This window comes from Opisthorchis viverrini (genome assembly GCF_000715545.1).
Source record: "Opisthorchis viverrini unplaced genomic scaffold opera_v5_154, whole genome shotgun sequence".
NCBI lineage: Eukaryota > Metazoa > Platyhelminthes > Trematoda > Opisthorchiida > Opisthorchiidae > Opisthorchis > Opisthorchis viverrini.
This window is the reverse complement of record NW_008751809.1, coordinates 521,777-535,262: the sequence shown is the minus strand read 5'-3', so window position 1 is coordinate 535,262 and position 13,486 is coordinate 521,777. Positions and strand designations below refer to the sequence as shown.

General features: G+C 45.2%; 2 protein-coding genes across 2 annotated transcripts in view; both read left to right on the top strand.

Annotated features, from left to right (window-relative positions):
- Positions 1-1,542: 1,542 nt before the first annotated feature.
- On the top strand, positions 1,543-2,055 carry T265_14182 (hypothetical protein; the record flags this gene model as incomplete). Its single annotated transcript, XM_009172390.1, has 3 exons — positions 1,543-1,555; positions 1,594-1,753; positions 1,788-2,055. Coding segments are annotated over 3 exons (441 nt in total), but the record flags the coding sequence as incomplete, so codon positions are not given.
- A 6,562-nt stretch (positions 2,056-8,617) lies between these two features.
- Positions 8,618-13,486, top strand: part of T265_14181 (hypothetical protein) — a gene marked incomplete at both ends in the record, with an annotated part of 19,963 nt that continues 15,094 nt past the window's right edge. Inside the window, 3 exons of the mRNA XM_009172389.1 lie at positions 8,618-9,027; positions 11,352-11,740; positions 12,337-12,737. Coding sequence (XP_009170653.1) covers positions 8,618-9,027; positions 11,352-11,740; positions 12,337-12,737 — 1,200 coding nt within the window. The remainder of the gene's footprint in view (positions 9,028-11,351; positions 11,741-12,336; positions 12,738-13,486) is intronic.

Genomic DNA, 13,486 nt, shown 5'->3' with positions numbered 1-13,486 from the left:
AGCTCAAAACGATCCAAAACCTCCGTCAACTCCCGGGATACCGAACACTGGAACTCATGGTGGATGGGTACTGAAAGTTTGGAGGCTGACTGGTTCCGAAGTCGAAGAATTGCTGATTTATTTATGCGTGAGTGTTTTTCCAGCGGTTTTGGTCATGCAGCCTGAGGATACTGCGACTGGATGTGCTATTTCCATTATACTCACACACTTAATGCTATAGTCACATGGTTCTTCCAGGATCACTTTCACATTTGAAGACGCAGACGGTGTGGCAGAATCGTAATCAGTTTTTGTCCTGGTATACGTTGATTGTGTTACTCGACTTTGGGGAGTGACCTCTTTCGGTCTTCGTAAGTTCGGTTTGATATTGCTGTGTATTTCTATGGCTTGGTGAGCTCAGAAGAATGAGTTTAGAGTATCACTCTTGAGCGCTTTGGAGTGGATAGGGAATTTTTAGGTGCAGGTATGTGGGATCGGTTTCGTTTTTCCAGACGGTTTACGAGGTGGCCGTCACGTATGGTCTTATTGACTGGTCTTCTTCCACCATGCCTTAAAGGAAGCTTTTTGAGTTTTCTGATGCGAAACCCGGCTCTTATTCCGAAGTCTATCGAGCTCGCCGAGTTCTGGTGTCCGATTTGAGGCTCCTAACTTTGTTGAGGAGCCGGTTGCCTATGAGATCGCTGTTGATTGGAGTGTGTCAACTAGCTTAGCTGGTCGTGAGTTGATGTTTCTGCTTATTGGTTGTACCGTAATCGATGACGAGCTTCAGTGGATATGATTATGGGCGTGGGGCCAGTGGCTGGAAATTGTATCGGCTGAAAGCGGTGAAAAAAAGCGAAGGAGGAAGGAAGGTAAATGTGTCCTGATTTTTGGATATTAAAATGAACGATGTCCGTTTGTTGTCCGTCATCCGTTGCGCTGCTCATTAAAATGCACCAATTTCTTCGAGCAGGGTGTAATTAAAGTAGGTTGCCAAGTTTGGCGGGAGCAGGTTAGAATGTGTACGTTGGTGAGGAACAAGCTTTGCTTGACAATATCGGAGTAGCCATCAATTCGCCTGATCGATATATTCGAATACCTTCCGAATACCTCAACGGTAGAAGGGGTTCGCCTCAGATAATTCATTCGGTGTCCTTGATCAACTAAGGACCAACCCGCAAGACGGACCAGCGAGTTGCGGGAGTCGTGATTCACCAGAATAACAGGGGAGTCGGTTTAAAACCACGTTCGCCTTATATCCTTTGGTACTTCAAAAGCCACCGACAGGTATTTTGAAATCAGGGCTTAACCGACTTGTGCAATGAACACTGGGGTCCTGGAGTGTCCATGCCAGCTCAGTTTTTTGAAGCGTATATCTTGTATATTTTGTGATTTTTTGCTTTGTTTTTCAGAGACTAACGTATACCATTTTGTTCCTCTTTAGGAGCCTTACTGAAGGCGTACTTCAATATGGATTTATATTTTTGGGTTCATCTGTGCAAACTTGTGACCTCGCTACATTTTTCCCTGTTCGCACTTTTACCTTCACAGGGACTTGCTACCATGATTCTCACAGGTTAGTCTTCACAGGCTAATTTATGCTTCCGCTCTCAGCAACACAAACGGAGCGTCTGCCTCCCATCTACTTAAAACCGTTTAAAACTAATGGTGATATACGCTATGGTTATTTCAACCTGCCAGAAGCCTGCCTCAATAGCAGAATTTCAGTATCCATCACGCTGGACTCGAACTGCACTGGACCTTCTCTCAATCTGTATGTCATTTATTGCCACAAATCTATCACTTAGTTTCCTGCGGCCTGGTTCCTTACCACTGGTCCAACCCTTTGACGTTGAAGTTCCTCGTGGTGTTGTTCTTCTTCCGGACACTTTAATTTTGAGTGTCTCCTTCAAGGATGGTGCTTCACCGACTTCTAAATGGGGAGGGTTCAAAAAGAATGATGTTGAGCTTAGTGTTTCAAAGTCTGGCGCAGCAGCTTCACTCGACTGCAACATATATTCCCCAGCCTCTGGCTCTTGGTTTTTTGGCGCCTATACGTCTGTGAACTCAGGCCGAGTAAGTTGGCCGCTTTATTTTCTGGTGTTATTCCCCAACTTCTCATTCTGGATGTGAGGTTGGATGCCGAACAATCACGCTCATCAGTTTGATTAGTTTAGTTATGTTTTCCAATCAAATGCCACCCTTTCGGGGAGAGAACTGTTTCAGTCCCCAGTTTTCAGTTTGAATGTCCATGTCAACGTCTGGAATTTAGGGCGTTTCAAATATCCAAGTTCGACTGACTTGTCTGGAAGACTCATATAGTGCCGTAGTTCATTTTGCTTACGTGTTTTCATACCTTACGGCGACTGATTTCTGTTTTCGGATGAGCCGGCAGCCATATCATCGTTTTTTGGAGCGAAGTCGAAGCATGTGTTAATTCAATCATTATACCATTGACGTATGTCTTGACCTAGCTAAATGATACCGGCTTCTGTTGCGTCCGGTCGTCTTGTAGTGGATTCAAGTCGATATCGCCAGCTAGAGCTTGGAGAAGCCTGAAGTAGTTGATTTGTGAGTACTATAGACAGACAGACATTCCCAAACCACAACTCGACAATTTTGAGTTGCTATACTCAGCTTTTCCTCATCGCAGAATTATCTTCCCACCGCGTTATCGCTTCCTGTATCAGAAAACAACAAGTATCTTTCGCAGACACCGGTGACTGAAAACTTTCCGACGGTCCTAACCTTTTAAGGATCCTGGTTCACAACCGTGAATGAAATCCGGGCACATGGCATATTAGTATATGCTGATCTTGGCCTTTATGGTAACTTCACAGCGTCTTCGTAATTCGTCCTTGAATTACGGAAAAGCCCTTTTGTACGGTTTATTCGGAGGTTACGTCTTCTGAAGCTTCAGGCGTTGAAAAACTTACGTTAAAAGCTCCACATTCTCAGGACAGTTTGCGAAATAGGCTGGTGGTTGATATTGGGCACGCTCTATGGTTTTCCGGTGCCTACGCACGAGTCTATGAGGCGGTGACAAGGTGCTTAATTTACGCTCCTGTGTTTCGCGAGGCCCATTTTCGCTTGTTTTTTTTGTGATTGTTGACTGACAAGCATTCGATGCCTGCAGCTTAGGGTTTGCAATTTTCCGACTTTGTGTGAGTTGGAAAGCAAGCTATATCCTATTAAACAATGCAGCAAACAGTCACCATGGCCGGAGGAATAGAAACAGGAAAGCAAAATATAAAAACAGATGTGAGCTGCTACGAAATTCATCACGTGTGGTGAGGCTTCAAGGTAGGACTCTATGGTGAGCCGGCTGGTTTGCTGTTACAGGCCTACCAGCTGTATCACAACCCACCATAGAGTGGGTTGTCACCTGGTCTCAATCCACTGAGTGATTGTAAATTTTGCCAAATAGTTCGGTTGGGGCTTACCTAACTCTACCCTGACGTCACCTGGAAAACACCACTCCGTTTTCAGTTTGGGGTTTCGCAAACTGCGCTGAAGGTGATATATGTCCTCTCCACATCCTAAGAAAAGTAAATAACCAACGAAGAATGTGCATCCTCAGCAGTATATTTGGCCCACTGCCAAATATACATTTACGTGCCAGGATATTTTTAATCCTATTAACTAGATTTGTGGGGGAGGAGGCAGTTGTCGGAGACAGTGGTGGGCGGAAACCGGCAGCCCTTATGCATCTTTTCCAGGCTTCCAAACCGTACAGAAGGCCTAATCGTACACGATCTCTGTAAGTCCTCTCGTTGGTGGACAATCTGACACCTTTCTGTGCCAAAATTACGAATCGCAGCAAACGCAGAGTGCTGTTTGTTTGTTCTATAGTATACTTCATAGCACTCCATACTCCATAGCATGAAAACACAAAGGCAATACGTTTATTAGCAGTCATGGGCAGATTATCTGCTATATAGAGGGTCGGAGTATTCCCGATCCAGTCTCATGGTAGGACTCTGCACTTTGAAGATGCAATGCGCATCCCGTGAACATCCGCTCTCCTTTGCAAAGAATTCGACATTCGATATTAAAGCGATGTTAAATGACTGGGAGGAATGATGTCATCCGAGTATACATTGTAGGTTAGCATTGCGCTCGGGCGATGTCTACTCTTCTGTATTTGGGGTCTTTGCATAGCCTTCTCATTTTCCCTTAGTCATGATTTCAAAGAGGTAGAAAGAAATCAAGAGCTCTAGATAGCTCGGTGGTGAATGCACTCATGGGCGAAACATGGCGTCCGAGGCGACTGACGGCTTTCAGCTCCAGAACTATCGAAAAAATCGGCGGCTTGTGAACGCCGGATTTCTTGCGTTTCCTACGGTGTGGAAATGTAGTCCGTACAGCCACAACCACGGAGAGGAGCTGCCTGTTCTTTTCTTTTGCTAGTCGCTCTGATTAAAGCAGACAATGATATTTGCCACCGATTCGGTTGCAGATAAAGCCTTTACCTCTGATCAGCGTAAGACGGTATCCAACCTCCCTCGAAAACTGAGATGACAGTCAATAAGCACCCGTCATATACTACTTTTTTCCCGTATGCACTGTAGGGGACGTGACGGGAACACGATAAGAATCTCACCCCAGACTTTGAACAAAGCAGGCCGGCAGAAGTATGGGCAGGACACCTTGTTTCGTTTGAGTTACTTCGGCTTCATTGCAATCATTGTGGCCCGTCTAGTAGTTCTGACTTGCTTAACCATTGTTCTAAATGTTTTACCAATCTCTTGTAGAAAAATTTGGATTAATACATGGGCTGTTTTGACTGGTCTCGACAACATACACTTCTCGACAAGAGGAGTCGCAAACATCAGAAAATAGAGCATGACGGTCTCCAGACAGGAAGTCCTCCATTACTCCTTCCCAGTTACCGTGAAGGTTCTTGCGGACTTATCGGCTGCCTTTCTGTGTACGACTGAGCGCTATTCATCCCGACTCAAAGCCGTCACCTTGTCGTGGTGATCGGCCTTCTGCGCTACAATGATCCTGCGGGCTATACTGGCTGGAATTTCGTTCTTCATGGTTCAACTATGCCAAGGGGGCCAACGGGGAGCAGCCCGATGGAGACGAGAGAGTTCTACGGCCGATAATCGTATTACAGCGCGCTCAGGAAGTAAATTCGCACTACGCTCTGCGATAGAAGTGTAAAGGCTGTAAGGCTTTCTCACAGCGAACCAGCCTATTCATAATTATAGAGGTAGCGATCGCCCAGCGGTTGACCATGACCGCCGACGCATTATTCAGTACGGTCAAATTACTTGAAAAACGAAGAGTATGGTGCTACGCAATCGCTTCTGCAGTGCGCAGCCGCATTAGGAGTGAGACAGTAATGCATTACCCCCTGCGTCCTCGGGCTGTTTAGTCATTGGATCCGAGAAGTTCAGTTTGGTGGAACAATCTTGTCAGAATGTCTGAATGACGAGGGGATTAGATGCTAGGTGTAAATATGAGGCATCTGAATTGGTTTTCTTCCACACTGGTGAGCTTGAAACGCTCGAATTCCTGATTGACAAATGTCGTAGACCCGACAAAATTATCATCTTTCATGACCAGTTTAAGCGATTGGTATCGGAGGTTTAAAAAGGACGTGTCGTCCCCAAAGATATGCGTGAGGGTCTAGAAAGTGTTGTCGAAGCTGGGCTGCTTAGGAAGTACGTAGTTCGTGTGACGATTATGTTCACGTATACCAATTTCCTTGAGTAACAGTCGTACCTTCCGTGTGTCATCTTGCTTGGCGAAGTCAACCTCAAATATATCTTGGTGCCTTTTGAACCAAGAATCGAAAGTTCGATCTGCATCCTCGTCAAAAGTAAATTCGGTGGTGGAATTAGCAACACAGTCTGTCGGTGAAATTGATGGTTGACAAACGTTGTCTCCTGGAGTCTGAACATTCAGAATTTTGGTCAGCACTTCTACAAGTTTCAGCTGCGTGTGCTCAAGTTGCCTTTGTTGCTTCAGCTGCGTTTGCTTAAACTGCTTTTTCTGGTGTTCCAAATCACTTGACGTTGGTCAGCTAAAATTGGCATCGTGGGAGACTCGTCGCCAGTGTTGTGCTTGTGGGATAGCTGGGTGATTTAGGAGACTGGTGGGACTTATTCTATCGCGATTTGATAGATCAATTACTTGAATGAGAAAACCATAAGGAAGAAGAAAAAGGATACCTGATGAAGATGGGCGGATGAACCAATAGAAGATAGAGCGCTGTGACTCAGTTGGCTACAACAGAGAGAAAACGAAATTCGTGAAATATTAAGATGGTCAAACTGTTCGTTATGATCCGACCGTCATAAACATGTGGAAGCCGCTTATGACCCTGCCGATCGTCAGAAACTTCGGCAATGTCCGAACACCGATGGTCTCTCTTCCAAATTTATATCTCTTAATGGGCACTGAGTGCGAACTCCTGTGGGTGCGTACGGGTACAAGTTAAGCCTTCGGTTGAGTTCACTAGGTCCATTGGTGCAGCACTAAACTGTCCTCTCTCACCCTTCCTCTTAAACTGTGCTGCTTGAAATTTTTCTGCCTGCCTCCGGAACCTCGGGAGTCGAAATGCTCCCAGTCAGTCACTGAGTATGCGAACGATAGTACGTCAAAGTTATCGCCCTCATTGCCTACCTACTCACATACCAAACTAACTTAACGTGCCATCACCTTCAAGACTTAACTGTATGCCCCACACTCCACCGTAGCTGGAACTAGTGTAGCTGATAAATTGAAAATTGAATTGAATTCATCTTTTGCCGTTGCTAATTTTGGTACAATAGATTGGCCTTCCTTGTGAAGATACGTTTTTTAGCGTGTGGTTGATTGATGTGATCTAGATTTGTCAAAGCTCGTTTCGGATATATATTGGTGAAGGTATCGCGGAGAGAGAAGTGCATGGGTGTAGCGGTCTGTTACCGCTGTCCCTACATCCTGCGCAGGCAATCAACACTCCACTCAGTTACTTTTCAACTGGGAGAAGTCAACCAAGTTGGGTGCTCACGTCGCAAGCCGGAAGTGCTATATCGGATTTTGTCGTATGACGTAGGTAGTGTGTCGGATTGCCAGGTATATTTTATTTGAGCTCAGAACGGTGAACGACGTGCGTTTACTGTGTCGGTGTTTGGATACTTAATTCTAACCTAAAATAGCACAACCGGCAGTTCGTACGGACCCAGTCAGTCAAGCTTTTTCAGCTCTGCAATTGGTTGTAATCCCAACTCCAGCTTTCACTCTTTCTTCGACAAATGAAATCAGAATAATATGGTAATGCTGGTTTGAACCTTTTTTGCAGGTGCATTCAAAATGGTTACGCTGCTGGAATCATATATTTTGTCTTCAGAGACAAGATGCATCGGGTTTCAAAGTTGAGAATGTGCTCACCAAGGTGGCTTGTCAACTGGTATGTTTGAGGATTCGGAGAATGAGAGTAGTGGGGCGGGCGAGTCTTCTGTCTCAGGAAAAATCAAGAAGTGCTGGAAGCAAAAATCGAAGGAAGAGAATAGGGTTGTCCAATCGCGGTAACTTCTGACATTTGTCGGTCATTCTTCCCACGGTAATATTGGCTCAGTGGACTCGACCTTCCCCAACATTCCTACCCAAAGTCTTGATTATTGTGGCAACAGCCGTCAGGAATTAACCGGGGGACCCTAGTTGGAACTAGTTTCTCATACGTCTGGAGGCTTGTCTAGCCCAGAGACCCAAGAGTTGTGGAATGGGAGGCTAATCTCTAACAATATTGCTCAAGCTGGTATTGACCATCAGTTCTTGAAAATATTCCAACCGTGCTGAATTATGCGCCGGCGGTCACGACTAATTTTTGGGTTGATTTTCTCCAACGAGACTCCTTTGTACCGATCCTACACTTTCTTCATAAGACCTACGATAACTTTATCGAAAGTCAACACTAACGCTCAAAGCTCGATTGTGTCAGCATGGCGAAAGCTTCACGGATTTTGGACATCGTTGAATGCTGCGAAAATCTACATCTCCAGTTAGGCGGCTCCTACCCACTAAGTGGCTAGCCATAGTTATCCATTGTAAGAAATCCTTTATTTGAGTAGTCAGTCCAAGGCGGCCTCTCGATTCATGTCAGACCACTTTCGCATGTTTGCGGCGATCAGATCACACCCAAATTATAGTCAGTTGTTGTGTTACTGAGGCTTCCAATTGTCTCAGCTTTTCATCGGCATTTTCTTGTTTCTTGTGAATCTGGGCTAGGGGATGGGTCTCAGTCAAAATGAAAGATAGAACACTCACCACACACCCTTTTTAATGAAATGAGTGGTTAGCGAATGTTGGAAAGCGTTTTAGAAAGCGAATTCAAGCTTATGACCCGCGCGTTATGGAGAATTTTGTGAAACGAATGACGTCAGACGGCTCAGTAATTATTTCCTTCACACAGACATTTCCTTGGTTTTCGCTGAGTAAGTGCATCCACTCAAATCCGGCCGCTGTTGTTTAATTTGGCTTTCAGTATCAGTGTGCTTGTTTCTCGTCAATCTTCTCTATCTCCCAACATAAGCGATTCGATAAGGTTATCTTGGAGTTCTTTCGGTACTTGCATTCCGAACCTCCATATCCCCCTCGAAGGTTTGCTGCATGGTTGAATTGGTTTCCTCTTCTCCATTTCTAGACCGATTGCTACTTACAGCTGTTTCCTCAGGTCAGTAACGAAGTTATCACCAACGCAGAGCCGTTGACACTCCGTTCTTCAGTGCCGCACTCCATGGTAGCTCCCACAGAAGTTCCACATGTCGATACAGCATCCTTCCGCACAGGCCCTCCAATCGATCACACCAGGGACCTGCTACATTCGAGATTGATTCCCAGTTTTCGTCCCCGATCACAGGCTAGTCGCAAAAAGTTCTCCACCAATAGGTACCGTAGGGATACTACCAGTCGCCCCAATGTTCCTCAACCGAACACGAGTGGTCCAAGCAACAACTTACACAAAGAAAAGCGTTTTGAGCGATCCGGAGCAGAAGCGAATGAGCGAACTTCTATAACCTTGGAATTGTTACCTGCAAGAGGGAAACTGTTTCGGTGAGACCAACATTTGTCCATTTATCTATCGTATTTATAAACCTAGCAAAAGTCTGTGGACCCTAGATCAGTTGTTCAGTGTTAGTCCTGCCAACTTGAACACTCCACGAGTAGGTTTCAGTAATCATCTCAGCTTCACATTTTGTCGCGCGAGAACAAACTATACTTACTTTGATCCAGCAGCTGAAAGTGCTTCGTCTTCCACCCGGTGACTTCAGGCACGGTATTAGAACGTGCACAATGCGTTGGCCTGACAGGTTCGTCCGAATCAGTGGCTTTTAAGATCAACCTTTGTTCTCACAAGAATAGAATGATGAAGATTGAGGATTTCCCTTGCGTCGTTAGCCACAGGCATTGCCCTACATCATTCTCCCAGTGGCACATGTGCCACAGGTTAAAAATCAGTGTTCTCATCATTGTCATCATCCTTATCATCGACAGCACGACATCAGTGTTCAACACCGATGCTTCGCTGCCGTACAACCATGATTTATTTGAGTCATTGTGAAGAAAAGAATAAAAGTCGAGGGGGAAGGGACTTAGTACTAGTTTACCGAAATCATTTCGGGGTACATACACCTCCAGACATTCATTCAGGCAATCTGAATAGAAACTGACAACAAGAACGCCACTGACACCGGTTGACAGCGATATCTTGCAGTGTTTCTAACCAGGCGCACTGGAAATCACGCGGTTCCCATCCTGCAAGGCGAGTAGCGCCAAAAACGCCCGAACGTATCGTAGTCTTCATACCCCTCTGCCAGCTCAATTGTTGGTCACCTCTGCTTTAGCCATTCTGAATTGGGCACGGAAAACAGCACTCTCTTCGGCAAACGGTGGTTCGGCATATGCACTATGTGACCTAAACAACACAGCTTCCGATGCTGGAAACATTCTTCAGAATTCCTCGCTACACAACCGAAAACTCGCTTTCCAGTTACCTCTTTCCGGATTCGCGGACACCAACTCCCACGATTGTCAAAGACCCACAGATACGCAACAAAACAGCTTGTACTGTCGTCCCCTGAGATTCATGGATATACCGCTTTGACGCCATAGGTGTCTCAGATTAGCGAACGTGACTCGAGCCTCGCAGATTCGTGCATTTACCTCATCTGTCGCACTGCCATCAAACCGCCTTGTTCGGAAAAGGTGTAGTTTTATCCCGTCTACTTACTCTGATCCCCATAAGTTGGACGAATATCCATTGCTGAGAATGTTTGATAAAGCAGCTCGAATTTCAAGTACACCCACCATTTGCTCTCTTCGCAAACTGCAACAGGTTCGTGACCAGTAGGGTGTCCTGTCCACTCCTCACAGCCTACATGTCACAATGAATAATAATGGTAATAGTAATAATAGGAATGTTGTCCCAATCAGCGTTACATGCTATTGACTCAAGGTGCATACAGTTCATACTACCAAAATGGGTAACATATATAGTTCTGAGAAATATAAGCTTCAGATTAGACTCGGCTGCTTCAGACAACTCTGGCGTTGCTGTGTACCCACTGACGGGGAAGTTGTGTGGAAATCAGACAGGATGACAATATCCTGTTTTATTTCCACTAAATGTCCATACATTCTCCCTCATGCTATTTCGTGTCTGTTCCACCTGTTCAGCAAAATACCACAAAATTACGGCTCAGAGAGTATGTCATGATGAAAAGTGCAGTTTAGCTCGATTCTGAAGGTGTGCACTGTTCGATGGGGACACCTTGTTCAGTACGTGTAAACGCAAGTCATTTTTCATTGCGTTTATAATATTTCCCAAGATGACTGCGATTGTATCGATGTCTCCTGTGTAAGGTAACTAGAACCAGTCGTAACCTGCTTGTCACTCTATCTGAAGAGGATTAGGGAATCGGAGGCGCGAATAAAACAGAGAGCTCTCTGCTTATAGCTCAGAATCGAAATAGCGATTTATCCTGTTCTGAACATGGGATACATGGGACGCGTCATCCTATCGGACAGGCAACATTGTTAAATGTTGTTTCTACTCAACTGTCTCTACTCAACGTCTCCCATGATGAAATTAATGACTCCTGTTTGTGCCCTCTGGACTCCATTTCAGTGGGTTATTCACAATTGAATCAGCCACTACAACAGGGCAAGTATACTGTCATAATAGTTGCTTAAGAAACGTGTCAAGTTTCACTTCATTGCTGTCCAGTTTTCGCGGTTGTAGCAACCTTTCGATTCCTTAGTTCAATGGTGTGCTAGTTCCGTTCGCTAGCCATACAATGGGTTATAGCTTGCTGTCATCATATCTCATGTTCCCACATCTCCTGTCCCCTAATTTCAGTTCCTACCTCTGGTTTCAGTTTCAGACCTCCAAATGGAGTAAATAGTGTTGATTTGATAATCGAAGAGTGCTCGGTCACCCCAACGTCTGTTTTGGAGAATGACTCTTTTCCGGAGAGTTCTACCTCTTCACAGTGTCCTATCTTACTCGATGCCAGCCGCGGTGCCATTCCCACTGCACTTGCGTCCCATATGCGACAACTTCTGCAGTCATCTAATTCTCATTCCGATGCGTTGAATAACCTGTCAGTATCTCAGCATTCGCTCAACTTTTCTCTCCATCGTTTCCAGAGGAAACGTTATCGCTTCGATGCGCTTCAAAGCTCACGCGTACCACACTATCTTTACTTACGAAATTTGGCACAATTCGGGACCATGACTCTCCGTCTCTCTGTTACGGATCATTTTTGTGAGTCACACAGCCAGCTTTCAGTTTCCGGTACCAGCTACTTGTAACCAATACCTAAAAAACCTTTTCCACTTTCGATAATGTGCACGTGGCCACCTCCGAAGCCTGTTTTCGTACATAAGCTGTGTACCGGCTGTATGCCGGCATATGTATATTCATGTAGTTCACTCTGACTGCAGTAAGAATAGTGAACCTTAAATGCAGCGTACCAGGGTTTACAGAGGTCTCCCGAGTTTTTAACCTGATTTTTCTACTATCCTTAACGGTTATGTGTTTCATGTTTTTCTAATCAAGGATGCAGATTGTTAAAGGCCTAAGGCATTTCTCTTTTTTTATCGCCTCTGCTCGTGACCAATTCAGCAAAAGTTTCTGCCACTGAGGAGATTAAGAAACAGTGATCGATTGAATCAGAAGAGACTCTCATCATTCACTTAGTGTCGCATCGTCAGACCTAGATTTTGACCATTTTAGCTGTCCAGTATTTAGTTCCGTGGGAACGGAATGAAAATTCATTGTCCCAGGTTGATCACTGAGCGATTCTTCCCAAAGTCCGTTTGTGTATTACCAAGTATTGTTGTCTCTTTTATCGGCTTCAGCCTGCTCATTTGCAATGCAGACTGCCCACTCTCCTTCAGCGGAGTATCAACCGCCTTACCAGAACAAAATATACAGCCCGTTGTTATCCGTGTTGCGTGATACTACCATCACCAACAAAACTCAAGCCTCCGGCAAACAAGCTGTTCCATCCCCTCAATCGAACTCGCGGAACCTTTCTTTGTTGTCCTGGGTGAACGCCAACTGGCCCAAATTGACACTGGAAAGACGAACGAGACAAATGTTAACGCGGCGTGCTGAACGGGCCCATCCATTGTCTCAACAAGATGCCTTTGTTGACCCTGAACTTCTTCTGCATAAGACGTTTGAAAAATGTTCAGTCTGGAATGCGCCTTCACGGGTATCCATGCATTATGCATTCGCTTATCACTTCACTTATAAGGTTAGTGATCGCTGGTGTCTGCTGTGTCCGTCCATGTGACTGTTTGTTGTAATTTGTTTCTTCCACGCTGCGGCCGTTTTCCTTGTTTACCTTGCTCTTGCAAGTAGTTGTGGAGTCCGTTACTGTCGCTTTGCTCTCTAAAAAGTTTCCTTGCTGTTTTGGTGCATTTACTCCTGTCAAATGCGACCAGTAGGGTGCCCACAGGATGTACTGGTCAAGTAGCGGTAATACACTTGCCCCGCATTTCAATCATCATACATTAGTATTATACGCCATTGTTATTACCACACGTGCGCTACTGATGAGCTGCGGCAGAAGTGAAGCTTGAGTTCAAGGCTCCCTCACGAACTCGTGTAGACTACCCGGAATATTTGAGGCAGGGCTGTTCAAACTAGGATGATGCGGACACAACCTTCACTCTACTGTTTCGCATTTTCCGCGCGTAATCGTTTTACAGCTCGTCACTGTTCCATAGCTTGCTCGAGTGCGTTTATCGCTGCAACATTGAGGAAGACTAATCTTGCTAGTCCCTCGCGGTCCATTATATGGATCAAAGTCACAATGAGTTTTGACAAAGTAAATGGTACATTAAGCAACTGGTGGCTCATGGTGTCATTTTTAGGGTGAATAACAGCACAAAAGAGTATGAATGTCCCAAAATGTCACCATCGACTATGTGGGCAAGATTCTGTATCAAGTTTTGTGTTGCATCCACGCCAATTTATTACTACCCGTATTGCATTTGCATA